The sequence below is a fragment of the Leishmania braziliensis genome, chromosome 36 (genome assembly GCF_000002845.2).
Source record: "Leishmania braziliensis MHOM/BR/75/M2904 complete genome, chromosome 36".
In the NCBI taxonomy this organism is placed as follows: domain Eukaryota; phylum Euglenozoa; class Kinetoplastea; order Trypanosomatida; family Trypanosomatidae; genus Leishmania; species Leishmania braziliensis.
In genome coordinates this window covers 55,169-81,875 of record NC_009327.2, presented here as the reverse complement: position 1 = coordinate 81,875, position 26,707 = coordinate 55,169, and the positions used below count along the sequence as shown (strand labels likewise).

The 26,707-nt window shown below is 56.1% G+C and overlaps 11 protein-coding genes across 11 annotated transcripts; all 11 read left to right on the top strand.

The window, feature by feature from the left end:
* Positions 1–52: 52 nt before the first annotated feature.
* On the top strand, positions 53–616 carry LBRM_35_0250 (elongation factor 2; the record flags this gene model as incomplete). Its single annotated transcript, XM_001568601.1, has 1 exon — positions 53–616. The coding sequence occupies one exon, from the start codon at positions 53–55 to the stop codon at positions 614–616; it is 564 nt and encodes a 187-aa protein (XP_001568651.1).
* Positions 617–1,196: 580 nt separating this feature from the next.
* On the top strand, positions 1,197–1,664 carry LBRM_35_0240 (conserved hypothetical protein; the record flags this gene model as incomplete). Its single annotated transcript, XM_001568600.1, has 1 exon — positions 1,197–1,664. One exon carries the CDS (start codon positions 1,197–1,199, stop codon positions 1,662–1,664), a length of 468 nt encoding a protein of 155 aa, XP_001568650.1.
* A 1,784-nt stretch (positions 1,665–3,448) lies between these two features.
* On the top strand, positions 3,449–4,306 carry LBRM_35_0230 (conserved hypothetical protein; the record flags this gene model as incomplete). Its single annotated transcript, XM_001568599.1, has 1 exon — positions 3,449–4,306. One exon carries the CDS (start codon positions 3,449–3,451, stop codon positions 4,304–4,306), a length of 858 nt encoding a protein of 285 aa, XP_001568649.1.
* A 566-nt stretch (positions 4,307–4,872) lies between these two features.
* LBRM_35_0220 (fructose-6-phosphate2-kinase/fructose-2,6-bisph os phatase-likeprotein) lies at positions 4,873–6,330 on the top strand (the record flags this gene model as incomplete). The annotated part of the gene is made up of 1 exon (XM_001568598.1): positions 4,873–6,330. One exon carries the CDS (start codon positions 4,873–4,875, stop codon positions 6,328–6,330), a length of 1,458 nt encoding a protein of 485 aa, XP_001568648.1.
* Positions 6,331–8,462: 2,132 nt separating this feature from the next.
* On the top strand, positions 8,463–10,388 carry LBRM_35_0210 (hypothetical protein, unknown function; the record flags this gene model as incomplete). The annotated part of the gene is made up of 1 exon (XM_001568597.2): positions 8,463–10,388. One exon carries the CDS (start codon positions 8,463–8,465, stop codon positions 10,386–10,388), a length of 1,926 nt encoding a protein of 641 aa, XP_001568647.1.
* Positions 10,389–11,213: 825 nt separating this feature from the next.
* On the top strand, positions 11,214–12,317 carry LBRM_35_0200 (conserved hypothetical protein; the record flags this gene model as incomplete). The annotated part of the gene is made up of 1 exon (XM_001568596.1): positions 11,214–12,317. One exon carries the CDS (start codon positions 11,214–11,216, stop codon positions 12,315–12,317), a length of 1,104 nt encoding a protein of 367 aa, XP_001568646.1.
* Positions 12,318–13,143: 826 nt separating this feature from the next.
* On the top strand, positions 13,144–14,115 carry LBRM_35_0190 (putative mRNA capping methyltransferase; the record flags this gene model as incomplete). The annotated part of the gene is made up of 1 exon (XM_001568595.2): positions 13,144–14,115. One exon carries the CDS (start codon positions 13,144–13,146, stop codon positions 14,113–14,115), a length of 972 nt encoding a protein of 323 aa, XP_001568645.1.
* Positions 14,116–14,905: 790 nt separating this feature from the next.
* Positions 14,906–17,455, top strand: LBRM_35_0180 (conserved hypothetical protein; the record flags this gene model as incomplete). The annotated part of the gene is made up of 1 exon (XM_001568594.2): positions 14,906–17,455. The coding sequence occupies one exon, from the start codon at positions 14,906–14,908 to the stop codon at positions 17,453–17,455; it is 2,550 nt and encodes an 849-aa protein (XP_001568644.1).
* Positions 17,456–18,581: 1,126 nt separating this feature from the next.
* Positions 18,582–20,456, top strand: LBRM_35_0170 (putative DNA damage repair protein; the record flags this gene model as incomplete). Its single annotated transcript, XM_001568593.2, has 1 exon — positions 18,582–20,456. One exon carries the CDS (start codon positions 18,582–18,584, stop codon positions 20,454–20,456), a length of 1,875 nt encoding a protein of 624 aa, XP_001568643.2.
* Positions 20,457–21,198: 742 nt separating this feature from the next.
* LBRM_35_0160 (conserved hypothetical protein) lies at positions 21,199–24,366 on the top strand (the record flags this gene model as incomplete). The annotated part of the gene is made up of 1 exon (XM_001568592.1): positions 21,199–24,366. The coding sequence occupies one exon, from the start codon at positions 21,199–21,201 to the stop codon at positions 24,364–24,366; it is 3,168 nt and encodes a 1,055-aa protein (XP_001568642.1).
* A 759-nt stretch (positions 24,367–25,125) lies between these two features.
* LBRM_35_0150 (putative leucine carboxyl methyltransferase) lies at positions 25,126–26,016 on the top strand (the record flags this gene model as incomplete). Its single annotated transcript, XM_001568591.1, has 1 exon — positions 25,126–26,016. The coding sequence occupies one exon, from the start codon at positions 25,126–25,128 to the stop codon at positions 26,014–26,016; it is 891 nt and encodes a 296-aa protein (XP_001568641.1).
* Between the last annotated feature and the right edge of the window lie 691 nt (positions 26,017–26,707).

Below are 26,707 nucleotides of genomic sequence, written 5' to 3'. Positions count from 1 at the left end.
GGACAACCGCGGCCCGAACGTGGTTGTGGATGCCTCGAAGGGTGCCCAGAACATGGGTGAGATGAAGGACTCCTTTGTTGCGGCGTGGCAGTGGGCGACCCGCGAGGGTGTGCTCTGCGACGAGAACATGCGCGGTGTGCGCGTGAACGTGGAGGATGTGACGATGCACGCGGACGCCATTCACCGTGGTGGCGGCCAGATCATCCCGACGGCGCGCCGTGTGTTCTACGCGTGCTGCCTGACGGCGTCGCCGCGCCTGATGGAGCCGATGTTCGTGGTGGATATCCAGACCGTGGAGCACGCCATGGGCGGCATCTACGGTGTGCTGACCCGCCGCCGTGGTGTGATCATTGGCGAGGAGAACCGCCCGGGCACGCCCATCTACAACGTGCGCGCGTACCTGCCGGTTGCGGAGTCGTTCGGCTTCACTGCCGACCTGCGCGCCGGAACTGGCGGCCAGGCCTTCCCGCAGTGCGTGTTCGACCACTGGCAGGAGTACCCCGGTGACCCGCTAGAGACCAAGTCGCTGGCCAACGCGACAACGCTTGCCATCCGCATGCGCAAGGGTCTGAAGCCGGAGATCCCCGGCCTGGACCAGTTCATGGATAAATTGTAAGGATGAATCTCTGTAGGCGTTTGTTATGTCTAAGGTGGAGGTTTAGTCGTATTGTGGATGTGTGTAGTTTTACCTGACGATGCGAGTGCTGTTTTGTTCTTCTGTGCGTTCTGTTTTGTGTGGCTAGCGGTTTTTCATGAAGTCTCGTTTTGCTCGGAGTTATTCATGCTGGGCTTGCTGTGTGTGTGACTTAGGAGCACAAGAGAAGCTGCGGAGCTGTGTTGTCATGCGCGTAACAGATAGTGCTTGACAGTCATGTTTTGTGTTTGTGACTGCACTTAGTGGTGAGATAGCCTAGCTGTTGTCTTGTGGATGCAGTGAAATGCTGGCTGCGTATTTTTCTCACTCTTCTTGGAGCTGGTGAGAGGTCAGATGTTTGCACGTGACATGACCTCCATGGCTGCGTCCTCGACAGTCGTGTTCATCGATGTTGTCTACCTTCTGGGATTTCTTGTCGTGATTTTTTCTGCGCGGTCGTTTAGTGCTACCCAAAATTGGGGATGTGACTTTGTGGAATTTTTTAGGTCGCATTGCTTTTCTTGCTTCTCTGTATTGGGGGACGGCAAGTCAAGAAGACGAGATGAGTGACACCGCGCATTTTACTCGTGTGAAGGCCATCCCCGAGACACTGAACCCCATTACAGGACGGAGTGTCTATTATGGGATGCGGCCGTGGCGGTGCGACGATCGATTTCAAGATTGGCTCAAATCTTTCACGTGTTTTGACTCAGTTAGCGTGCAATACAACCTGCTGAAGCTCTTTTTTCAGTGTGCCAGATCCGAAGAAGGACAGGAGCCTATCGACAACTACCATAGACTCGGTCGAGGGGAGGTTATGTATTACGTGGAGCGTTACCGCAGTGGCATGATGCGGACTGGGGTCTGGGAGACATACCCGTATGACCAAAATGAGCTCCGTCGGGTCGCAGAGGAGGATGGATTGAAAATGCGAGTTTGGCGTCACCAGCGGGAACTTGAGATGGAGTCGAAGGAGGGCAAGATTGATGATGTGCTGCAGATGAATGTCATGCGGCGGGGCAAGTCCTGATCAAGTGGGCGGCATGTACAATGTCTCCTCCACCTTTTCACTCTTTGCTGCGCGAAACGGCTTACCTACTACGTGAGTTTTCTGTTTTGCAGTGTTCGAGCGTACCTTCTACCGCGATTGATAGCACAATACAACACACACTCGTGTGTGCGGTATTGTGGTGTCGGTGATGATGATGCGATTCTGTCTTGAGAGTTAAAAAGGAAAGCATCCTGCTAGCGTACCTCGCAATCGATGGCAATCGCGGCTCCTCGCGTGTGCTCCTTGCACACCTAAAGCTTCATCTCAGAATAGAGTTGACCGCGAACGCCTTCGCTCCTGATTCTGTGTGTGCCGATGATATGAAAGTACGCTGATTCTCCGCCCTGCTGAAGTGCTGCGTGCACGCTTGTAAATTCACGGAGAGGACTCAGCGCTTCATGTGCTCCTTCATTTTCCGCTTCTCATTACGCCGCCTGCTTTCCTCGTGGACTTGTTTACTCCCGTGTGATGGCGCTCACTCGTACTTCTTTGAAGTATGCCTCCCGTACAGCTCACCATTCACAGCGCCGACGTAACGCTGTGGCACTGTCGCTTGACACGATGCTGAAGTGTCGGTTAAATGCGTATACCATGGATTGCATGGGCTGGTTTGCGGTCGTGCCGCGCAGGTGTAGATTTGGAGCTCGACTGGCAGGGCCACACTTCGTGGCTTGGCGACGGAGACAGTGACGGTGCTGCAGAGGAATTTGCGGCCGACATCTCGGACGAGGCTGTACATAGCCTCAAGGTGTTGCTTCTAGCTCCAAGTGTGTGCTTTCCTGCGCCAGTGCTTCTGTGTCATGCAGGGACTGCAGCTGACCGACTCGTCTCAAGTCAAAGCGACACTGCGGCACAGCTATGCAACGCAGGTGGCTTGCGGTCACCCATGACAGACCTTTGTCGGTCCTTCTTCTTGAATGAACCGCTGAGTAGCTGCGAGACGTGGAAGCGACCTCCTCCAGCTGTTTACGCAGGCATCAACGTGGCTACGACAACATGTTCCGGCTCCTGTTTAGTCGTGTGGACCTCTTGAATGGATGGTGCCCCCGTTTTCCTGGTCTGTCTGCTCCTGTGCTTGTTTGTGTGCGTTCTGGTTTAGTAGTACTGCGAGGAAAAGATTTAACAGTCGTCCGAAGAGCGAACACCGGAAGTGAAAAGAGATGGGAGAGATCAGAGGGATAGGAGAGAGTGTCTCGGCCATAGTGTCGCCGTGTTGGGGTGTTTGGTGCCTCTTCTTTCTTCGTCTCTTCATCGCACCATTGACATACCGGTGGTGATGTTTCTCTTAATCTCATTGATGTGTGGCATTCCCTCTTCTCCCAGTGTCTCTATCTTGTGCCTCCTTGCAACGCCCAGCTGCACACTGGAGGCAACCGACAAGGATGAGTCTTGAAGCAGCATGTATAGGTGAAACTGAGCTTTAGCGCCTTCTTGACTTCTCGGCACCATGAGTTTATTCCTCACCCAGACGTCTTGTTCTCTCGCCTCGTGGTCCCTGTCTCCAACACGCAGTTTCTGCTCCTGACTCTCTCTATCATCTCTACCCGCTTCTTGTGTTGTCTCCGCCTTTTCTTGCCCGCTCCATATGCGCACTTATCATTTCTGTATTACGTGGTGCTGCGCTCTACACATTATCTGAACACGTCGATTTTGTGTCTCGCCCCCATCGTGAAGTAGTGGGACGCTTTTATGTGTGTTCGCCCAACCGCACGCTGCGTACCTTTCTCTTTCCCCGCATATCACAGAGATCGTGCCGACCAACTATGCTGCAGTTTCTGGCGAGCGCCTGCATACTGTTCTTGGTGCTGCTCTGCGTCACCACTGTGCGAGGTATCGGTGAGCTGCAATACGGAACGTGGGATGTGCGCACTCTTTTACCAGGGCGTGGCGCTGTGCCGCCCAACTACGAGCTAACTGTGCAGCCAGAGAAGTGGACGGTTAGGGAGAGGGACGCTGGCCGCATCGGTCGCTTTTTCGACTACGCTGCTGCGCGTGTTGGGCTTGTTTACGCTGGTGTCCCCAGCAGCGAACATGCGGTGTGCCGCATGCCCCCGTCCTTGGCACTCAAGCTTGCCGCTGTCCGTACTGACGACGGCATTCGGCTCGAGTGCCAGACAGTGTGGTTTTCCGCGTTCGCATTGCTCTCATTTGAGATGGATGGTCTTCTGCATCGCCGCTTTGACCCTGCTGAGCCGCTGTACAGCGCCGAAAACGGGAGCTGCCTTTCTACCCCATGGCGGGTGCAGGAGCTCTTCGTAGCAAGGATGGGAGAAGGCGTGTTGCTGCTCACCGGCGTTCTCGTCGGCGGCACATCAGACACGCGGGAGTCGTGCAACGTATATTTGGAGGTCAGACATCGCCCTATCTCGTCGGCGAAGGATTTGTCGTCGGCAAACGCCTATGCCCCCGTCACGATGCTCCTTGTTGTCGTTGCTGTGCGCCTGCTACCGCGTTATATTTTGACCCGAAGAGGTCAATTGGACAAGACGAGTTACCGCGGCAAGAATCCCGCCAACTTGACACCAGCTCAACGCCTCCAGCTGCTGCGTCAGCAAAAGGAGATCATTGAAAAGATGAAGGCGGAGGATCGCGCCAACGCAGCCAGAGGTACTGCAGTCTAACGCGTCCGCCTCCGAAGCTTCGCGTAACATCTAGGTTCTCCTGCTCAGGGCTAACCCTCTGCTCAGTGCGCCACAGAGAAGAAACACGCCAAGCTACACGCGCTTCGTGGAGAAGGAGTGGTAGGTGGCGCGGAGGTCGGTGAGTAGAGGGGCGAACTCTTTCTGACACACAAACAGCGTACTCGCATGTCGAGACAAGGTGCGGGGACATCAGCTTCCTCTTACCGTGGGTGGTTCCACTTGCATCCGTTTTTCGTTCTGTCCTGTGGAGGTGGTGTGCGTTGCTTCTGCATGCGAGAACTGGACAAGCAGAGTGGTCAGGGCACACGAGTACGTATTTCAGCAGCATCACTCTCCCCCCTTTCCTTTCGGCGCACACTTCTCGTATCCCCCCCGAAAGACACGCCCACGTGCTTATGTGCACCTTCTCACCCGCCTTCTTCCTCGTCTTTTGTCTCCGCTTCTTTGCTCGCTTGTGTGTCTTGCGCAATGCAGTGGCATTTGCTTTTACATTCGACCGTAGGAGCGTGTGATGGTGAGGGAGGGACTTCCACTGAGCTTCGCAGATGGTCCTCGTGCAGCTGAGGGCGTCGAACGTATGTGATGTGGACGACACAAAGGAAACAAACACAATCGACTTTAGGCACATGGTGGGGGTGGAGTACCACACTCCGCGAGAAGTGGTACGCCCACCGCCGTCTCTGACAGGCACCGAAGCCCATCATATGGCGATGACAAGCACGGGTTTATACAGGTTCTCCAATGCGACGAGTCCAGTTGTCATCTTCGTCAGCTCCGAGGAGCGGTGCAGCTTGTCGGCGCGGTTCTTTTGCACCCGTTTTGTGCACTACTTCCGGTGGATAGGCGAGAGCGTACAGCTGTTTGTGGCCTCCAAGAACTTTCAAGATCACCGTCCGGCGCCGTACGCCAGGCAACGGGATATATGGCTTCAAGAAAACCACCGCTGTGTGTCGGCTGCCTTGAACTACTTCGACTCAGATCCGAAGCTGGGCTTTGCTGCCACTCCTGTCGCTGTTATTTTTACTGACTGTGACTGTGCAGATGCCCGCCGATCTCTGGTGAGTGCTCTCCCCGCTGATCGCTCCTTTCTGATCCGGTACGTGCGGTTTTCGGAGGAGTGGGAAAGCCACAGATGCAACTCATATCGCTTTATCGACGTTAGTCTTCAGCGGCAGGCACTGCGCGCGTCGCGGAGCAGCGGTAGCATCGTCTGCTCTAGCCTCACCAGATTCCTTAATAGCATGCTACCGACACTATATCAGCTGTACTCTGAGGAGCCGCAGGAAGGCGCGCCAGGTGACACACTCAAGTCGTTCCCGCCGATCTTCTTCACCCGGCACGGGCAATCCGAGTACAACATCGAGGACCGACTCGGCGGAGATCCGGACTTGACGGAGACCGGTTGCGTCGACGCCGAAGACATTGCCCGTTTTTTTGAGCTTCAAGTCAAGACGAATGTAAACTTGTTTGAGTTTCGCACCACCGTGTGGGGGGAGGACGACGACTTTGAGGTGTGGTGCAGCCAGCTGCGACGGACTCAGCGCACAGCACAGCCCACTGCCGACATACTGTCCCACGGTGTTCTCAAACCATTCAAGTCGCTCAACGAGATTCATGCTGGCATCTGCGAGGATATGACCAACGAGGAAGTAAAGTTGCTCTACCCTTTCATTCAGCTCTTTCGGCACACAGACAAGGTCGGTTTCCGCTATCCGGACGGCGAATCATACGTTGACCTCGTCCGCCGGCTCACACCATTGTTGAATGACTTGAACAACTGCAGGAAGTGTGTTGTAGTTGTTGCGCACCAAGCCGTCCTCCGTACGATGCTCTCTTTCTTTGGAGGACGGCCGGTAGAAGAGGCCGTCCATGCCCCATGCCCACAGAGGACCATCTGGGTGTGCACAATGAACCGCCTCGGCGAACCGCGGCTGGCTGAGATTGCTTTGTCGCCTCGCCAGAGCCAAGACGAGGGACCCGGGGTTTCCTGGGAAGGCTGGTAGGCTGTCCGGCTGAGGTTCCGGTTTTAGCGTGTGCCTGCGTGTGTGTGGATGTGTGCTTATTAGTGGGCCCCTCCCTGTCACCTGCGTGTGCTGTGTTGTTGTGCACTATTCCCTTTCGTTTTTTTTTTTTGCTGATTTTGGTTGCAAAGCTGCCTCCCTCATCTTCGCACTTCTGTGCACGCATTTCGGCTCATTTCTTTTCGGCGATTCTGCTAGAAGTGCTGCACGCTCTCACTTCTTTGTTCACTTCTTACTCTCTCCCCATGCTCGCGGGCTCATGCATACTCGCACGCACATCTGAATATAACCTGTCATTTTCGCTCTTATTACTGCTGATCAACCTCGGTGTTGTACTCCGCCGTTCACCAAAGTGTGGTCTGCTAAGGCACAGCGGGGCTGTTGCTCAACTCCTCTCGCAGTTCTTTGGTTACATGTACGCAAGTGCACTCTCACTAGACCCCGGAGGACACAACAGCTGCGCGACTTGAACGGAAAACCTTCGTCTGTGCGACGGTTGATAAATGTGTCTATGGCTGGCGGAAGGGTGATGTGGACTGAACGAGAGGGAGAGGCAGAAAAGTGATGACGCCTCGGTAATGGCTTCCTGTACATTTTTGTTTTTATTCTACATTGTTTTCCGATGACGGGGCGCATATTAGCCTACTATCAAGAACCACCACACACGCTGTGCGGAGAAGCCAAGGAGCCCCCACCCCGATTCCTGCCAGTGCCGAGCCACCTCTGGCGGTGGCAGGGTCAAGTGCCCACGACGCAGGGGTGGAGGGGCGGGTGGGGCGATGTAGCGCTGCGGATGTCGGCGGTCAGGCTCTGGATGGCGTGGCGTCGGAGCGGCCTGTGACGATGGATAGGACTACGCCACCCACATGATGGGCGGGGTGTCAGCGCGACTCGAGCGCACTGCACCCGGCCCTCGCTGTTCACTGGTGCGGGGAGCCTGGGCCACCCCGAGCGGGACGCACCGGGTGGCGACCGGCAGAGAGCGGTGGGTGGGTTGAGTCTGAGGCCGTGGTCGTGCTCCGATAACTGAAGCTGCATTGCTGCAACGCGTGTCTAGCGCTGCTTCGCACCAGGCGGTGGGGCCTGTGACAGGCTGGGGCCGGGGGTGGGGTTGAGCTCGTTTTGTGCGACAGAGAATGGACACGTTGACGAAAGCAAACCCGAAAAACTCTGCGTTGTCTTCGCACGCATAGGCGCATGCGCGTCCTCTTTTGGGGCCTTTTTTTCTCGTTCGTGCCGCGTTGCGTGCTGGCGGCGCTCTCCTCTCTCTTTCAAACGGCGAGGGCGGCCACGGCTACTCGTCGCCCTCGCCGTTTGAAGGAGGAAGCCGAGGATTCTTCCAGAGCCGTGCGCGTTGCCAAACGGAAAAGGCTGACAAGCTCCACCCTCTCGGTTCATGCTGCGTGTGTGCTGTGTGACGAGGACGGCGAGGATGGTCTAAAAGGGGGTGGGCGGGAAAGCGTGCGCTGAGGACATGTCGACCAAGGCGCGGCGGGCCCCATGCATACGTTCTCCCTTCTTGCCCTGTGATGGTAAGAGGGATGAGTGGGAGGACCTGGCACGATAGTGCGGGGTCTGAGTGGAGTCTCCCCTCCTCTCTTGTCTTGTAAAGCACACCCTCCCGCCGTTTTTCTATTTGATTTGTTCTCTATCACGCTTCTCCAACTCCTCATCTGTACCTCTTCCGCACGTTTGATGTTTCCACAAACACGCGCGCCGGGTCGTTCAGCACACTTTGTGGCACCTCATCTACCACACCGTTGCCGCATGGAAGGAGGAGCACACTCACTCGAAAGAGACGGTGGTCGATAATGAACTGCATCTGCAGGGCCACCGAGAAGACAGGGAAATAAAGAGAGAGACGTGTGTGACTCAATCGTCAAGGCGACGCACAGAGCATCATCGGTGAGGAGAGGTCGACAAACCGACTTGCAACAACACTAACAGGGTGCATTGTTTCTTCCTTGTCTATCGCCGGCCTTCTTAGCACCCCTTTTCACACTTGAGGCTGTGACCCACCGAGTAAGGGCACGGGTGCACCAGCAGCCCCCACTCTGCGTAGAGAGACGATCGTTTTTTTTTTTACTCAGCAAAAAGGAGAGCGGCGAGGCAGTATGTTCAAGCAGCTCAAACAGACCGTGGCGTCCGCCATTTCCTCCAACCCTCTCTACGAGTACGTACTGGACACCTCTGGTACTACACTTTGTGGGCGCAACAACTTGTTCGAGAAGTGCGACGCGGTGGTGCGCGCGAGTGGAAAGAAGGTTACTATTTTTACCCTGCGAATAAAGAGGATGCTGGAGTGCTGCAGCGCTGACGAGGCGCTCGCGATCATTAAGACTGTAAAGGACAGTGTCGCACTGCTGACTCACATGCGCCACCCCGGCATCCTCAGCATCGACGGTCAACTTGTCGAGAGCAAAAGCAAGATATGGTTTGTGACGGAGCGAGTGTCGATGGTGCTCACGCCGGAGACTGTTCATGGACTCCCTCTTCAGGTGAAGCTGCTGGGACTCTGCCACTGCGCCGAGGCCATTCGATTCCTGCACGAGAGGGCAGAGATTCTTCTCTTCAACTTCGCCTTTTCTTCCATCTACGTAGCCGAGGACAACAAATGGAAGATCGGCGACCTCTGCTTCGCTGTGCCGCGCGCCCAGCTCAACGCTCCGCCACCGTCGCCCTTCCCTTTCCACAGCGTGGCGGCGCCGCTACTGGACTACCTGCCGACAGAGTACGTAGACTTTTGCACTAAGCAGAGCGATACCGCCCACAGAGACCTCTTTTCCGCTGAAGCTGCGCCGCTCGTGTACCCGGACAGCGACACTTACGGGTTTCTCGTGGTTACGGTAGAGGCCTTGGAGGAGAAGCGGCTCTTCCACTGCAGCGGAAACCCACGAGAGCAGCAGCGGCAGCTGAGCTCCGTTGAGGTGCTCATGTCGCGCTACTTTCCCGCCGGGGCGTTGCGGCTCCCACGTCCGCCGATTGCGACGGTCATCAGCACCGGCCCCTTCGCGACGCCGGACATGAAGACGCTCACTGCTTTGCTCTCCTTCGACATCCTCGACAATGACACGCGCTTTAGACTACTAAAGGCGCTCTACGACGGCCTCACTCAGAGCGGCTTTTGCGAGGCTGTCATCCTGTCAGATATTGTGCCTCTCATGCTGCGGGTGAGTAAGATGGATGCTATGCTTCGCTTTGCGCTGCCGATACTTCTGCTGTGCGCTGGCACCCTCTGTGCCGACAACTTTTCTCGCGCCTTACGGGAGTACTTCGTGTCGCTGCTAACTGCCATTATTCGAGCCCCGTCTCTACAGCGGCTGGCGGTGTACGCCGAACAACTTCTACAGAGGCGTGAGAGCATCCACAAGCACTTTGCCAGTGTGGAGGACAGAGCAACGTTCATTGTTCCTCTCATCATGAAGTTGATGCAGAGCGACGGAAATGAGCGCCTCCAGAAAGGTAGCCTGGAGTGGCTTCGCGACGTACTGATACAGACCCCCACCATCAATCTCGACTTGCCAAACGACATAGCCACTCGTTTGCTCCACGTCGCCTCGTCAAACGCAGACTTCTTTTCACTCGCCTTTCAGTGCCTCGAGAAGATCCTCACATTGGCCACGACAGAGACTAAAATGGAAGTAGAAGTGAGCCTGACGCGAGACATCTCCAATGCCACCCTCTCGTTGACAACAGTGCAGCAGGATTACATACTGAACCTCCTGAAGAGCATACAGGAGAAGATGTCCCCAGAGCATCGCGCTATCAGGTCGATCCCGCTCCTGTGTCCTCTGCTCCTTCACACCAATGGAACCGTGCGGCAGTTTGCTGTTGCGTCGATTGTCGGGTACGCGCAACTGTTTGGCAGCGGCCCAACGCCACCGCTACCATCCAACGGCGCCTCCGTTTCCTCCTCAGAGGCGCATTCTGCAGCACCGCTTGCACTCACGGCTCCCTTGACGCGATCCACACAGTCTCCTTCAGCCGCGCAGCCAGCAACGCGCGCAAACGATGACGTCTTTGCGTCGCTGTTTTCCTAACGGTGTACCACATCGACTCGATTACACGTGCCAAGCTTCTACTCTGAGTGCAGGAACCCCCACCCCCACACACATTCTCCCCTTGCATAGTGAAACCACGCAACACAGTTGTGACGCGCGGCTATTACTCAGCCGCTGCTCCCCTCCCCACCGTTGCCGCCACCACCGATTTTGGTTGTCTTTTGTTTTCCACCCTTCTGTTTCCTCTCTTGTATTTGCACGTCGAAGACGAGCATCGTCGTGCAAAGTGAGGTGTGCATGACGCGCTGGCGTAGCAAGAGAGAAGGAGAGAGAGAGACGCTTCTCTCTCTCTCTGCTGCCTCCGCCATTGCGGTGAGCTACAGTGCTGCGTTTGTGTGGAGGGCAGCAGGCGGCGCAGTCTCACCCTGTCCCACGTACTCGAGCACACCGACCCCCACAGGCAATCAAAGAGACGCATTCCATGAATACTTCATCCTTTCTTGCATGCAGCAGTGAGGCGCAGTTGTGCGGATGTGATGGCCAGTCCGACCCTCACCCTGACCTCTCGCGTCCTTGCGCTTCACCTGACGAGCCGATTTCCCTCTTCCCGTTTCCGCTTCATGCCTATTCCTGCCCTTCTCCCTCGCTGCCATTCATTCACAGCATACCTCACCACTCGCTTTTCTGAATTCCCGCAGTTTGGCACATTGATAGCGGCACATAAGTAAGAACGACGGAACTGCCGACGAGCAAAGAAAAAGCGAGAGCGACGACTGTGATGGGTTGTGTAGCGGCAGCGGCGCTGCAGTACTCCACACACACACAGCAGCGACTCGCTTAGCTTACGCGTGTAGGCACGCCGCGATGAGCAGCGAAGAGAGGGAGACAGAGGCGCCGAATGTTAGCGAGCCTGCGGCGTTGGTGAAGCTGCCGGCTGAGATTTCTTCGTCATCTGAGGATAGTGACAGCGACACGTATACTATCTGTCAGAGTCTGTTCGATGCCCTGGTGGCCCGGGGGTTTAGCGAAAATGCCATCAAGAAGTCTATCGTTGCCGGCTGCATCGACGAAGCTACGTGCACCCAATGGATACAGATGCACGAAGGACACGCAGAGCTGGACACCGCGCTCGAGGATGGCGTCAAGGTGATCATCAAAGCGAAGCGCGTCTTGACCGAGGCAGAGCGCGAGGCCAAGGTGATGGAGCTGCAGGAGCGCGTGAGGCGAAACAAGGAGGAGGAGAGGCTGGAGCTGCAGCGTAAGGAGCGGGAGCGTCTAGAAATGGGCCGAAGAATGGTGCGAATGAAGAACGAGATGGAGGAAGTGCGGCGCAAGATGAATGTGGAAGAGGCGCAACGCGAGAACGCCGCCGACCTAGAAGCAAAGCGGCGCGTCAAAATTCAAATCATCGCTGACCGACTGGAACGTAAAGGGCACACCAGGGATGAGGCGCTCGCGCTAGCAGAGAAGGAGTTTGAGCAGGCAGCGGAGAAAGCTCGCGCGGAGGCGGTGGAGAAGCTGAAAAAGCTACAGGAGACGCAGGTTCCCGAGCCGAGGGCCACCTTGTCGAGTGACGGTGCATGGAACTTGTCCGCCATCACGGCCGCCTCACGCACTCAGAATATGCTGGAGGGACTCTTTGCGGGAGAGGTCCCCGCATGTGCGCCGACGCTCGTCGACGATATGCGCAAACGCACACCTGCCGATCGAACGGGTGAGTGTGTGCGTACACTCCGGCTCATCCTTGGTAACATCATAGCCGACCCGTTTGACACGAAGAAGCGCACGTTGCGCGTCTCCACAAAGGCGTTCCGTGACTCCATTCTTCCTCTAGATGAAGCGGTGCAGCTGCTGCGCTGGTGCGGGTTCGACTTATCGACTGATACTGCCGACAATCAGATCCTCTGCCTCACCACTGTTGTCATGCGTCGCCTTCGCCAGGCGCTCGTGCTCCTGGGCAACGAGTAATGACTGGCGCTTGCGCCCGATTCTAGTCGAGGTCTATGCATGTGTGTGCTTCCGTGCGCAACTGTAAAGGGCCCGATACTGCTCCAGTGTGATGCGTGGGCAGTTTCTCTTTTCCTTGCAGGAAGAGCGGTGTAGAGTAGTGAACGCAGCGTGTCCGCTGTGTACGTGGTATGGCGTTTTGTTGCTTCAGTCGAGCTTCTCTTTTTCGCGAAGGGGAGAGGCAAAGAGAAAAAGAAAGGACACGCTGACAGCGTTTGTGGCGTCTGCGCAGATATGAGGACAGCGAGTGCAGAGGATGTGAGTGCGCCTGACACATTCCTTTGAAATTGGCACCAACGGCTGACAGCTCTTCATATAAAACAGGCAAACGAGCACCCTGCTGATCCCCGCTTGGGGGGCCTTTACTCGGTGGTGTTATTCATGTGCATCGGGGAGGGTTGCGGCCGTGCTACACACACGTTACGCTTGTCGATGCGAACTTTCCTCTGGCACATGTTTGAAGTGGATTCTCCTCCTCCCTCTGTCTTCATTCACTGTCTTGCTCTATTGGAGTGTTTTTGAATGTACGTGTGGTGCGGCGTGTCGGTGCGTACTGCGTCTCCTGCGTGCGCGTGCGACAGCGCATCCTTCATGTCCAACTCAAAGTGCTGACCACGTCATTGCATAGCGTCGCCTTCTCGTCAGTGATCCCCTCTGTGAAGCAGCGGTTTTTGTCCTCTGCGCAAGGAAGGCCTACGTACACGTATCCACGCAGGGCTAGCGACATCTGCAAATTATCCAAGCATACCCACTCAAGCACATACAGACACGCGCGCTGGGCTCGGGAATGCCAAAGGGACAGACGGCGGCGGCATACGATGACGTGACACGAAAGCGCAAAGACGACTGGAGTAGCCAACAAGTGGCGTTTCGGCACTTCAATAACTTTGTAAAGAAGACATTAATTCAGTTTTCTCTCGATCGCGTATTGGCCAATGTGGCTGCCTCGGCATCAGAGGGAGCTGCAGTTCTCGATATTGCCAGCGGACGAGGTGGGGATATCGGCAAGTGGTTTTACATGCAAAGTTCTGCGCAGGGAGATGCTCGTGCGCCGTCATGCTCTTTGCACACCACCGTCTACGACTGCTACGACATCTCCCCCGAGTGCATCAGCGAGGCGGAGAGACGGTGCAAGGAGATGATAGCCACCATGGAGAGGCCCTCGCGGTGCTGTGCCTCGTTCACCGTGGCTGACTGTTTCTCCGAGTCGTTTCTGCGAGGCACTTTACCCTCCTCCCCGCACTTTGGTCGCTACAACATCGTGTCGATTCAGTTTGCATTCCACTACGCCTGCAGGAGTCTCGATCTTGTCCGAGACGTCTTCTCGGCTGTCTCCAGCGCTCTCGCTCCAGGTGGTGTGGTGCTCATCACAACAGTTGACTTAGCGACGCTTTCCAAACGGGCGGCCGAAGGCATGATGGGCAACGAGCTGTACAGCATCACTTTCCCCAATCCGCCCGAATACACCACAGTCTCCGACGGTAGCACCGTGCTTGTCACGGGCACCGAATACCACTTTCGTCTGGAAGGCTTCGTAGACTGTCCCGAGTACGTGGTGCCGTACGATGCGGTGGTGCAAATCGCGAGTGAGGCGCAGCTGTGCCTTTGTGAGTCCATGTCGAAGCCTTTCTCCGAGTTTGTGCCGCACTACTCCGCAAACTGGAAAGCGAACAGGGGCAACAGGCTGAGTCAGGCAGAGCTGGAGCTTGTAACCTTGTACCGCACTCTCTGCTTCGAGAAACCGAATGTGGCACACTAGCCGTCGACAACTGTGCTAGAGCTGGACGACTGTAGTCACCGAGGCCACATTCCCATGAAAGTGTGCTTCACACGGGTACCTCTGTATTGGGCTGACGAGGGCGAAAATTTCTCCTCGGCCATGTATTGCCGTGGTCTCTTTGTTTTGTTGGTTGTTCGTGTATGGAGCTCATCTCGTCTCTTCAGTCTCAACTCTGTAGGTCCTATCCGTACTTGTACAGAGCCGCTTTTTGTATTTATTCGAAAGCGCCAGCAACACCACGTGGTGACTCACTCACAAATTCGCACATGCCAAGCCACACAGACACAGCCGACTGGGCGCAGCGGTGGTGGTAGGGGGAGCCTGGCAGCGGCGGTGTCCAGAGGGCCTGCGCTTTTGCCAATGTCAGTTTACCGCGGTTCGTCGGCGTCTTGAAGGGGCTGCCCTGTCGGCTTTTCTTAGGTCTGCAAGGACGGCCCGTTACGCTTTTTTTTTCGCTCTGAAATGAACTCCCGCGATGATAGCGCGCCAATGCTTCTGACTGCCCGTCACTGTTTTTCATTTCTTATTGAGCTCTCGTCTTATCCAATGCCTTGATGTCTTCTCCCGCTAACCTCTGCTCCTCTTTTCTCTTCATCTCTATGTGCACGGCACATGTGTGCTGGGGGCTGCTGTATACGACATCGGAGACGTGAACGCAACGGCTTCACTGTACGCACTTCTTCTCGTAGTTGGTGGTGCACTGCTGTTCGTTTCTCTGTCCCTTTCTCTCTCATCCGTATGACAGAGCTGCAAGGAAGAAGATTTTCCTATGTCATCATACCAGCTTGCGAGGCCAAGTGACGGTGCTCTGCGCACTGCTTTGCAGGCTGTGCTGGCAACATCGCAGGCACCGCCACTGGCGTCTCAGCCATCTGCAAGAAAGGTGACCTGGCGCACTCGACGCATCGTCGAGGAGCTCAAGGCGCTGAAAGGTGTTGAGGAGCTCTCCTCCTACGAAGCGGAGCTTCGAGGCCTAGTGGACGTGCAAGAGACACGGTGTCGCCTGAAGCTTGTCAACCATGCATACGAGGACGAGTGCGCCTTAAGCGGAGTGGAGGATCTTCTGGCAGGCGAAGCAGCTGAGCGCCGTGTTTTGACGAAAAATTTCTATGCTACTGTACTGCCCCCGTACGAGGTCCTTTATCTGCACTTGCAGGAGGAGCTCGCGCGGCGGTCGCTGCGCTGCCACGAGCGTGCCACCTGGCGCGCGCTGCACCTACGTGCTTACAGCTCGCGCCTCGGCCTCGCGGAGGCTGACGACCGCGCCGCACTTGGCGCGATGGAAGAGTGCTCACGCGAGGAGCTCAAGAACCGCCGCCTTATTGAGCTAGGCAGCCAGCTTCAGCGTGAACTTGTCGCTCAGAGTCGTTTTGCCGGTCACTCGCGATGTGTCGACCATTCAAAAACTGTAGAACGTGCGCGACGACAGTTGGAGTGGCAAGAAGAGATGGATCGGGTCACAGTGGAGCGACTGTCTGCACTACACATCATGCTGCTGCTGCAAGACGCCAAGGTGGATTTCTCCGCCGCGATCCAGAGAGATGTCATCCGGCTCTCCGTAGCGAGCCGCGCAACAACGCAGCAGGCGCACTTGGCGGACTGCAAGGAGCGCATACTCACCTGCCTTGAGCAGGAGCAGCGACTTCGACGTATGGTAGAGGAACAGGAGCACGCTGGTTTCAAGACCGTGACGCAGGCATTTCTTCTCGGCTGGCGGGCAGTGTACAAGCAGATCACAAAGGATCCCGATGTGGCAAACGTCTTTAGCAAGATTGAGCTGCTCATTCGCCGTGACATTGTTGACCAGCGAAGGTTGGAATTTAGCTCTCTGGTACTCGCGTCTCAGGAGCAGATGTCCGTGTTGACACGGTACCAGATCGAGCGTCGGGCCTTGTGTCAGCACTACATAGACGGTGCTCGCGCCATCAGCGATGAAGAGAACAGGGAGGTAAATGACTTCTTTCGTGGCCACCACGTATGGCGGGGTGAGCAGGCCTCCCTGCATCGCGCCACTGTGCTGTCAACGGAAGAGGTGGCTGTCCGCCGCGCCATACGCGGAGCAGAGGCGCAGGAGCGGCTTGTGTACAGGCTACAGTACCTTATGGAGAGGCTTCAGCTCCAATCCAAAGAAGCACGGGGGCGTGTTGCCGAGGAGGAGGAGCGCTGCCTCGATGCACTCCGTGAGCAATACGTGCAGATCTTCTTTATTCAGGGCACGGAGACGCTCTTCGACGGCGAGCGAGTTGAGCGCATGCTCATCGAGCGCGATGAGTCGGCCGAAGCCGTCGACATGTTTCTGCCGCTGCGGCAAGCGCTTATACATTCTCTAGTATCGGACGCGTGTCGCCCTCTGTCAAGGTTGGAGGACGAATTCCGCGCACGTGTGATGGTTGAGGAGGCGCGTGATCGACGCAGCCTCATACGCCAGCAAGTGGCGCTCTCAGAAACAGTGAATCGCATTGGTCTCTTCAAACTTGAACACAGATTTTGGCAGGACATCATCGCTGCACGAGTGTCCGCGCTGGAGGGCGACGAGCGTAGACGCCTTTGCACTTCCGCAGTGGCAGAGATGCTACTTATGCAGCAAGATGTGCTGGAGGACTGGGAGTGTGCGAGTCGACAGTATCTCTGTAAATCTGAGGCACTCGTGCGGGAAGGCCTTGCGCTCACCAACGTATTACCTGCAAGGTCATCATCGTGGTTCCTGACAGATGTGACGGACATGTGGGGCGCGTTGGAGGCGGACTGGGGCGATGCGGCATCTGATACAGCTACGTGGATCGCAAACTCGCCGCTACACGGCCCTTCCTCACTAACGTGCTCTTCAACTCTCCGCTGCGAGGATGTACTGGTAGACGCGTACTTGGAGCGCGATTTGATCCACTTCATGGAGCATCGCGAGTGGTTACAGTTCGTGCACGACGCAAGGAAGACAGACTCCGCAGCGGAGAGCAGCGCTGTCGATCCGCCTTGCTGGAAGCTGCACAGTTTGTCGATGCGACTGGAGTCCCAACAGCGTGCCTCTTCCATTAACGTGTGGCACTCGGACAACTCTTTCGACGTGAGCTTTCCGCTTGTGCAGTCCTCCAATGAGGCAATTGTTAGTGGGCGCACAATATCCTTTTACGAACCAGACACAGGAGCGACGGCGGCGCTAATACAGCGCGACACTGGCGCTGGCATGGTCTTTTTCCTTATTCTGGACGACGAGGGCACAGTGCTGGCGTCTGCCACGATGGCGATCGAGATGGCGCCCATGTGCACCGCACACTTGTGCATCGCCCTTGACAACATTAGGGGATTTATTCGCCTTGTTTGAAGGCCCAGGTATGCATGTGACCGGAAAGGGCTGCGCCGCTCTCGGCGGTGCATGCGACCTGTGACATACTCATGTAAAGCTTTGTTGTTCTTTGCTGCTTTGCTGTCTTCGATGAACCGTCCGCGATGTTGGAATGGTGTGCGGAGAGGCGCGCAGGCGCGGTTGGAATGGCTAAATTACATTGTTTCTCCGCTTGACACTCTTCTCTTCGCACCTTGCCGCCTTCGTCCGTCCACCACTGTATCTCGCGTAGTTCGTCCGCGTCATTTTCTTTCACTTTCCGTTGTTTTTGGATTGCGCCCCCTCCCATTTTTCACTTGAGGTGTGCCATGCCCCCCACCCCAAAGTAAAGGAACGACAATGTGAGGCGACCTGCCAAATGGTCAAAGCACGGGACTGTGTTTCCTGTGCTCGCCTCAGCCCGGATGTCTTGGCCTTACGCGGTAGTGATATGCGCAGACGAGGATCTGTCAGTGGGAAGGATCCATCTCGAGCGAGTGCTCACGTGTTCAATAATCGAAGCTGAAATACATGATGCTCAGACACCGTTGTGCCCTGTAGTCTACTTCCGTGAGCGCTTTCTCTCACGTAGGCAACATCACGCATATTTCTCCATCTGGATCGCACATTCTCCTGTTTTGTTCCTTTCTATTTCTGCCGAAATGTTGCTCTCCACGATGTGCGTAGTGCCTCTCCCTCTTATGCACTTGGCACTAGAGGGTGATTTTGCAACTTCGAGACCGCTGGCAGGGGGGATTGCATGCATTGTGTGCGTAAGCGCGACATTAAAGCCTGCATGAGTGCCACAGCCTCATCGTTGAGTTCTCTGCTCCCTTTTCATCTCAACCCACACGTCATTTGACCGTACCGCAATTAACGGAGGGTGGAGAGAAGTGGCGCTGTATTGGTTTGTGTGGCGTTTCTTGTGTCCTGTCTCTGGTAGGGAGGCCGGGCTCCAGGTAGATGGCACACCGTGGCGCGAGCGCTGTGCCGTTGTCTCTCCCGCGCGCAGTAGCCGCAGACATCGACCCACGACTGGTTCTCGATGAGCCGGCAAGCAATCTTCTAGGGCGAGTCTTGACCGAGCTAATCACCGTAGTTGCAGCTTCGGCTTCAACTTCTTCTCATGCGCCCACGAGTGACGGCGATGAGCCAAAGCATGCGTGATCAGGTGAACAGCCTGCAGCGCTTTCAGCAGCACTCGAGGCTTTACTTCATTGGGCAGTGGAAAACGAAGATGGAGGATGTGTTTCGTGAGTGGTTTATTGTGCACCCGGAGTGGAATCATGGTACACTGGAGCAGCAGCGCACCTTTCTCCATGTCGACATGGACGCCTTCTTCTGCTCCGTGCAGCTGGCAAAGCCAGAGTACGCTCATCTGAGGACGAAGCCGGTGGGCATCGCTGCAGGTAAGTACAACAGTGACATCTCCTCTTGCAACTACTTGGCGCGCTCGTATGGCATTCACGCCGGGATGTACGTGAACTCCGCGAAGGAGCGATGTCCAGAGCTTGTGACCCTCGGCCACGACCTCGAGGCGTGTGAGCGTGTCGCCAAGACGCTCTACCGCATCATCTTTGAGTCATTTCCGGCAAGTGTGAAGATGTCAATGGAGGTGTACAGTATTGATGAGGTGATGCTGGCGACCGACACCACTGATTACGGCTTACTGCAGTCCTTCTGCGAGGCCGTGCGCAAGGAGCTGTTCAGTACGACAGGATGCACGGCCTCATGTGGGATAGGGCCAAATATTATGCTGGCGCGCGTCGCCACGGACTGTTGCAAGCCGAATGGGATCTTAGTTGTCCACGCCAAGGACGTGCCGCAGACCATGGCTTCTCTTCCGCTGAAGTATATTCACGGTGCGGGCGAGAGCACCATGGAGAAAATCTGCCGCGCGCTGCGTGAGCAGCACGTCATAGACGAGAATACCGACGCTGGCGACGTTACGTGCGGATCTGTGCAACGGCTGAGGCGAGAGGTCTTGCAGAGGATTCTTGGCAAGAGGCATGGCGAGACATTCTACCATCTTGTCCGTGGCGAGGACAGCCGCGTCGTCACTCGCACGGGCGATTCAGAGGACCAGCGGCACTTGGGCAAGCGCACTCCCAGCGTTGTTGGCTGTTCCATGAACTATGCGGTGCGCCCTGAAGATATAGAAGACGTGTGGGGGATCGTGCGCCAACTCCTGGACCATGTGTGCGCCAAACTGCAGCGCGCCAATACCGTTGCCCAGGGCCTTCGCATCACACTGCTGGAACGGCATCCCCTATATCCGAAGGAGACGCAAAAGTACATGGGCCGTGGCAAGTGTGTGGAGGTGCATCTGCCAATCAAGCTCCCACATGCGATGGCGGCCGACGAGGTGGAGGTGATGGACCGTGAGATCCGGAGGGTAGTGGCTCCGTTGCTTGTTGCGTCGCGGGTCATGTCCGATGCGGAGCGGGCGGCGCAGCTGGGCCTTTCATCTAGCGAGATGGACCTCATGATTTGGACCGTCAATCTCGCGTCTCTGCGTGATATTGTCGTCTCAGATTTACGCGGCATAACGTTGCAGGCGACAGGTCTTCGACCGAAGCAGGAGGCGCCTTTCACGCTTCAGTGCCTCAGTGGGCAGCAGATGACCCTTGCAACGGGCTTCTCCAACGCGAAGCGACCGCGCACGGTGGATGCAGTGACCGTGGTAGATACCACACCCGTGCAGCGCCTATCCGGTACTGTGCGTTGTAGACCGTCTCTTCACAGCAGTTTAGCCGTGACGACACTCAACGTGTTATATGCTCAACCGTGGCCACGTTGTGACAAGGCTAGAGCGGAGAGCTGGTGTCATGGCTGTAAGAGAGCCTGCCATCAGCTCGACTACCCTGCTGTGAAGGCGTATCTTCGATGCGCCCTGGCAAAGCTCTCCGAGTGGCCCGAGCCGCAAGAAGCCGCAGAGAGCTTCCAGCAGCTGCTCTCCTTTGCGAGTGCCCATCTCCCGGCACCGCTTGACTTCTTATGAAGAGGCGTTATCCTCTCCAGGCGCTTTTACTCGCCGCAGTGCCACAGACGGCTCCACCCAAGCGTCCACATGCACCCCAACTGTCCTGCGCTGCGTCTAAAGGGGAGATTTCCTATCTGCCATCCATTTCCTTCTCGTGCCACGGAGAGCGGAGCTTACGAACAGCGAAAAAGTCACAGGAAGCGTCTCGACAGGGGGGGGGAGGTGAGTAGCTGTGGCTCTTTCCAACTTCCTCCGACGTGTGCGACAACCTTGCCATGAGCGGCGGTGTGCCGGCAGTAGCCAGGGGAAAGGGTGTGAGAGAAGCATGAACTCTTGCCGAAGGACACGGTAGATTTGGACGACGTCTATCGGTGTTCTTTGCCCCACCGATCGCACCGCCCTTTGTTGATGTTGGCGCTAATCTCTCGCTCCCCTCGCTCTCTCTCTCGCACACATTTTGCGCTGCCTACATGGGCTATGCGCCCTCACACCCCTCCTCACCTACTGCCCTCTGCCCACACACACGCACACACAGTGACGCTCGGCCCCGTGCACCGACAGGTAGCAAAACAGGGGCGTGGGCACCGGAATTATAAGCGCTGGGTACACAGCCATTCGGAAAGAGCGAGGCAGCCCCGGCACTCACCCGCTTGATCACTCCGTCAAAAGGCGTTTCCCAAGAGCTGTGAGGGAGCAGTGCAGACGCTCTGTAGAGGCAATTTTACACAGCATCCACTTTAGGCTGCCGCGAGCAGCGAGAATGCGCGTCTCGATGGCCAGTCACATTGAGCAGGCTGCCGCTTGCTTGCGCTGCGGCAACCACAACGGAGCCGCTGCGGCGCTGCGGGAGCTGGAGGTGGGTGAAGGAGGGCGGACCCTACAAACTGCAGTGGAGTGCCTCATGAACAAGGATGGCGTAAGCGATGACGTGTATGTTCGCTTCGTCGCATTCAAGGTGCTGGCGTATGCGCTAACACGCTGCCGCGGTGGCCGATGGCAACAAAGCGACACGACGGTCGCCTTTCTGCTTGGGTACGCCTATCAGATGGCCGAGCAGGTGGAGACGTACACGTGGACGCCTGTAGTGTCAGAACTCGCCACAGCTGTGGCTGTGGCCCTCAAGCTGGGTTGTGTCGGTGATAACCTCGACGTTTGCGCGGAGAGGGTGACGACAGCGTGCTCGGGACTCGTTGAATTGGTGCAGACCTGCACGCCATCCCCCAAGGCATACCTTCATCGTATTATATGCCAATCCATCGTAGAAGAGTTTGGTCTTTTTAGCGGCGCCTCCCGCTATCGCGGACTCCCAGTGCGTGTGCACCGGCGTTGCCGCGAGTTGTTTGCCGCAGAGGACCGCTTGCCCACTCTAATCCAGGCCCTCGTTCGTGGTCTCCTCGTGTCGGTAGGCGAGTCTTCTATGTCTGTGGACAAGGGGCTGACAGCACTGGTGTCGTGCTTTGCGTGGCCGTCGCATCAGTTCTTCGAAGAGGACTCGTCGACAGAGGAGTCGTGCAGCGTGTTCTATGTCGCCCACGAGGAGTGGGATCGGCTGCTTGTCAGCGACATGGCTCTCCCGAACGGCGCTTGTGTTACTATGCATAGCGTGTTGCGCGAGTGGTACGGCTGTGGCGCTGTTAACGGTGTGCCTGTCGACCAGAAGAAGGTCATCGAGGTCATTCAGCTCTTATGCTCGTTCAAGGGCAGCGAATGGATGGAGGGGCAGACGCTGCGCTTCCTCGTGTCTTCCCTGTCGCTCTGTCTGGATGTGTTCGAGCACCTGTCCCAAGGGGCCACTGACGGAGATTTTCACCTTTTCCCGCTTTTGGCCAACGCGATCCTGCGGCTGGTGTCAAACTACGTGGAGTTTTTCTTTCACCCGCAGACGCACGCACTCATTTCGCGACTGGCGTCCTTGACGAGCTTTCTTATTCGGCGCGACACTTCGAGCAGTACAAACACTGACGTGATGTCGTGTGTGGATGAGATGTTGAGTGTCTGGTTTCACTTGACGTCGTACATTGACCGCAGCAGCTTCTCCGCAAACGCATCAGAGACGATCGCGCAAGTCCACCTTATCAGCAAAGGCTGTCAATTCATCTTCTCCACGTATCTCGACACTAAGGTGAGCACCGACGCCGTGGAGCTGGAGGTGGACTGCTTCGCTGATACGTTCACAGCTTCACACCTGCACCTCATCGCGCAGGTCGGTCGTGTTTGCGCTACCAACACATGCGAGTTGCTCATCCGATCCTTGCGGTCGTTGCGAGCCACCTTAGCGAGTATCCTCGGTGCTGGCGACACTGTTTCTCCGACGCTGCTGGAGGCTATTTGGACACTGCTGAAGATCATCGGTTTCTTCATCGCTGATCCCCTCGAGGGCGAGCAGCCCTACATTCCCCGCTGCTTTCTTGAGATGGCCTCAGAAGGCAGTCCGTTGCTGCTTCACCTCGTCAAGGAGGTGGACCCACTTCTTCCGTTGCTGCAGAACCCTGCAGTGGCGAGCCCTGCAGTGCACACGGCCTTTCTCGACATCTTCACGCACTACATCACAACGTATGTGGAGGCCGAGGAAAGCTGCGCACTCTACATCGACGCCTTCAGCGGTGGTGCAGATATGGTTGCGCAGTCTCTCCTTGCCGTAGTTGGTGCACTACGCGCTGCCCCCTTCGAGGAAGAGGCAACTTCTGCCGTTTGTCGTCTACTCGACTGCGTGGCCGACAAGAGCAGCCGGGTGCGTAGCTTCTGCCTCAATCAGGAGGCGTTTCAGAGATTGACGCGAACTGTGCAAGACATTCATCGATTTCGCTTTTACGGTCACACAAGGGGGCGCCTCATCGCGTTTGTCCTCGCGTGCTGTTCAGACGCGGACAGCGTGCAGGCCCATCTTCGCAAATTCACCCTCTCGCCATCTTTTGAAGCTGATGTGAACCTTGTGCTCGAGCTACTCAGCTCCTTGGCAGGGCTTTTTGAGTCACTGCACAACCAACAGGTAATTCGGTGTGTCTTTCCGACCTTGCTTGCGACAGGACAGCAGCTAATTGCCGTCTCTGCCTCGAAGTTCTGCGAGCTCGAGATTGTGATTGAGTTTGTGCAGTGTGTGCGCAACATGTTTGTCACGTGCTCACCTCTTCTAGAGGACAATGACATTCGCGCGTTACTGGACCTTGTCGTCGCGGAGCTGCGCTACTCTGTGACGGTCCTGCAGACGACCAGTGTGTGGAGGTCTGCCGACGGCGAGGCCGACAAAGCCGAGTTTATCATCTCCGCCGCGAGACTTTTGTGCTCTCTCGCGCAGTGGAAAGCATTGGACTGCTTTCTTCCCGAGGAGGACATACGTGCAGTTTCGACTACCGTTGTAGAAACTGCTGGTGCGTTGTTGCGCGCTACGGACGAGCGGTTGCTGAGTTTGCCAAGTCTCGAGGATTGTATTTTCACCTGCATCGAGCTGTGCGCCGAGTCCTTCACCTCGGACTTTGTGTTTGCGAACTGCTCAGATGTGTTTCTCTCTGCCATGCTCTACGCTCTCAACAGTGAGCGGGTTAACATCCAACGCGTCGGCATCTCTGTCACAGCAAACGTCGCAGCCTTTTTGGAGGCTTCCACCCCACTGGTGAGCAACACCAGTGTGTGCTGCGACTTGTTGAAGGTTGTGCTGCGTGCCCTGACGTCCGGCAAAGTTTTCTGCAACAATCTGCGGCAGATAGCTCGTGTACTTCTCATTTTGGTGCGAGGTATGTCGTACGATAGTCTGGTTGCGGCGCTAGAGGCCGTGGAGAGGGAGGTCTCCAACTGCGACTCGTTTCTGGCCATCATCTTCCCAGCGCTGCAGTCGGTAGTGGAACATGTCAACACAAGCGAATCTGCCTTTGAGGAGCTCTTGCAAGATGCTCTATCATCTGTTCACGGCACTACCATCATGGGCGCCTAGCGCTACGCGCAGGGCCACGCTCAGAGATGTGAGTAAGAATTGTGGATGGAGGAGACTCTGAAGTGACGATTCTCGCCTTTTTTCTCATTTGCGCGAACAGCAGGCGTGAGAGTGGTGGCGCGTCTGAGCACTAATCGCCTAGGTTAGGCCTACTTCTTGCCTCAGTGAAAGAAGCACACATACAGCGCTCTAAACCAATCATGTGTCTCGAGTACAGTATCGCTGGTGCCACGCGTCCCGCTAGCGTCGCGCCTCTTGGTGTGTTTGACCCCCCACTCGTGCATCTTTGTGTGTTTTTGCCAAGTAGCGGAGGGGCTCCACTGGCTGCGGAAGAGAGCGGCTGCCTGCCGCAGACACGTTTTTGTCGTATGAGCTGCGCATCCCTGAACGGCATCGTTGGGATCCCTCGTGCGCTTTCGTTTTTTTTTTTCTGCTCATTATTCTTTTCTTCGGCCCTTCTCTTTTTCTTCACTGCGTCTACGCGTACCGGGGCTGCTGTCCTGCGCAATGTGGGCGTTCAGATCAGTGCAACGTCTGTGCTTTCGTTGTTTTGCGTGCAAAACATCCCTTTTTCTCAATCAATCCACCCAATCAGCAGCGACGTACCTGGCAACATTCGGGGCACTAGTGTGTCGCCGTACAACTGTACGTGCAGCTGTCGCTCAAAGCTAGCATGCTGGCTGCTTTTTTCACCCCTCCTACCATCACACCCATACACTCACCAATACAGCCACTGGGGGGGCCTCTGCTAACCTCAACATGGCGTTGATTCAGACCGCCCATGACGCGTGCTCTCGCAAAGTGCACTGCGTCCGCAAAGGCTACCTCAATGATCCGTTTGTATCCTTCTTCGAAAAGGATCACACAATCGTGAATAGCCCATTGATGAACCGTGGAACGTGGCTCCGTACCACGGCGTTCGAAAACTGCGTGCGGGGCTTCGCGACCACTGCAGGAGAACCGATTCAAGTGATTAACTTTGGCGCAGGAATGGACACACTCTTCTTTCGCCTAAAGCATAGCGATCCGCAGATTCCTGTGCACAAATTTGTGGAACTCGACTTTGCTGAGCTGGTCGCCGAAAAGAAAGGCATCATCAAACGTCACACTGAGCTGCACTCGCTGGTGGGTTCACAGTACGAACTGGTTTCCTGCGACTTGCGCGACGCTAAGGGTGTTGCGAAGGTGCTGAAGGAGCACCTGCGGGGCGGCACTCCTACTATCATGATTGCGGAGATGGTGTTCGTGTACATTGAGGGTTCCGTCACCACGAATCTATTGCGAACCATCATGAGCGATGTCATCGAGGAAAACACAAAGGCTATGCTTGTCATCTATGATGCGATTCAGCCCTTCGATCGGTTTGGCAAGGTGATGGTGGAAAATCTGCAGCACTTCGGCGCCGATTTCAGAGGAATCTGTGACTTCCCCACGCCTGAGGCACATGCGCAGCGGTGCACAGAGCTTGGCTTCAAGACGGTCAAGTCCGTCACAATGAAGAACCTCTATCTTAGCGTTCCCCGCCAAATTCAAATTCGTCTCAACAAGCTGGAAATGATTGATGACTGGGAAGAGTGGAACTTGATGCATGAGCACTACTGCTTCGTCGTCGCCTCCACCGACAGCGCGCCGCTACCAAAGCTCTTTTGAATGTACTTAGTCTTTGATTAGCGTGCTGCTGCTGACGTTACCCTTGAAATTCATTTTTTATGTTTTTGTGTCTGAGTAGGCCGATTGTGGTGATGGAGGAGCAGGCGGAGGGACGAGAAGGGCTGCACCAACGTACTTTTGACTGGCAACCTCTCTGAGGGATGTGGATCACCTTAGGCGAGTAGGTGACGTGCGCGGATGTGGGTTGCACTTGCGTGGGAAGTCTTACTTGTGTTCTTTTTGGTTTACCATCACTTTTTTTTCCTCTTTGTCTTGCCGACTGTCTTGGGAGGTGGGTGTTGCTTGTACGACTGTCTGCCTCATGCTGCCCCCTGTTCGGATGTCTCCATGACTACATAGCCCGCTACACTCACGTACAGTGGGCTTCCTTCGCCGTCTTCTTCACCTATTTTCCGCAAAAACGAGTCTCCCGCTTTGCGCAGTTCTTTTACTCGCTGTTCACTGCTGGTGCGGTAAAGGCGGTAGTCCAACCTGGAGAGACCGCAATGCGATAACATAATACTATACCCATAGACATGGCGACAAGCGGCTGCGGTTCTCTCACTTGCAGCCATGGCGCTGAGCGCGAAGCAGTGCAACTGGCGCTTGACCCGCTGCAGAAGACTTCAACAACTGGTACACAGAAGAACGACTGTGGCTGCTTTCACGGACTCGCTCTCTCTCCTCATGT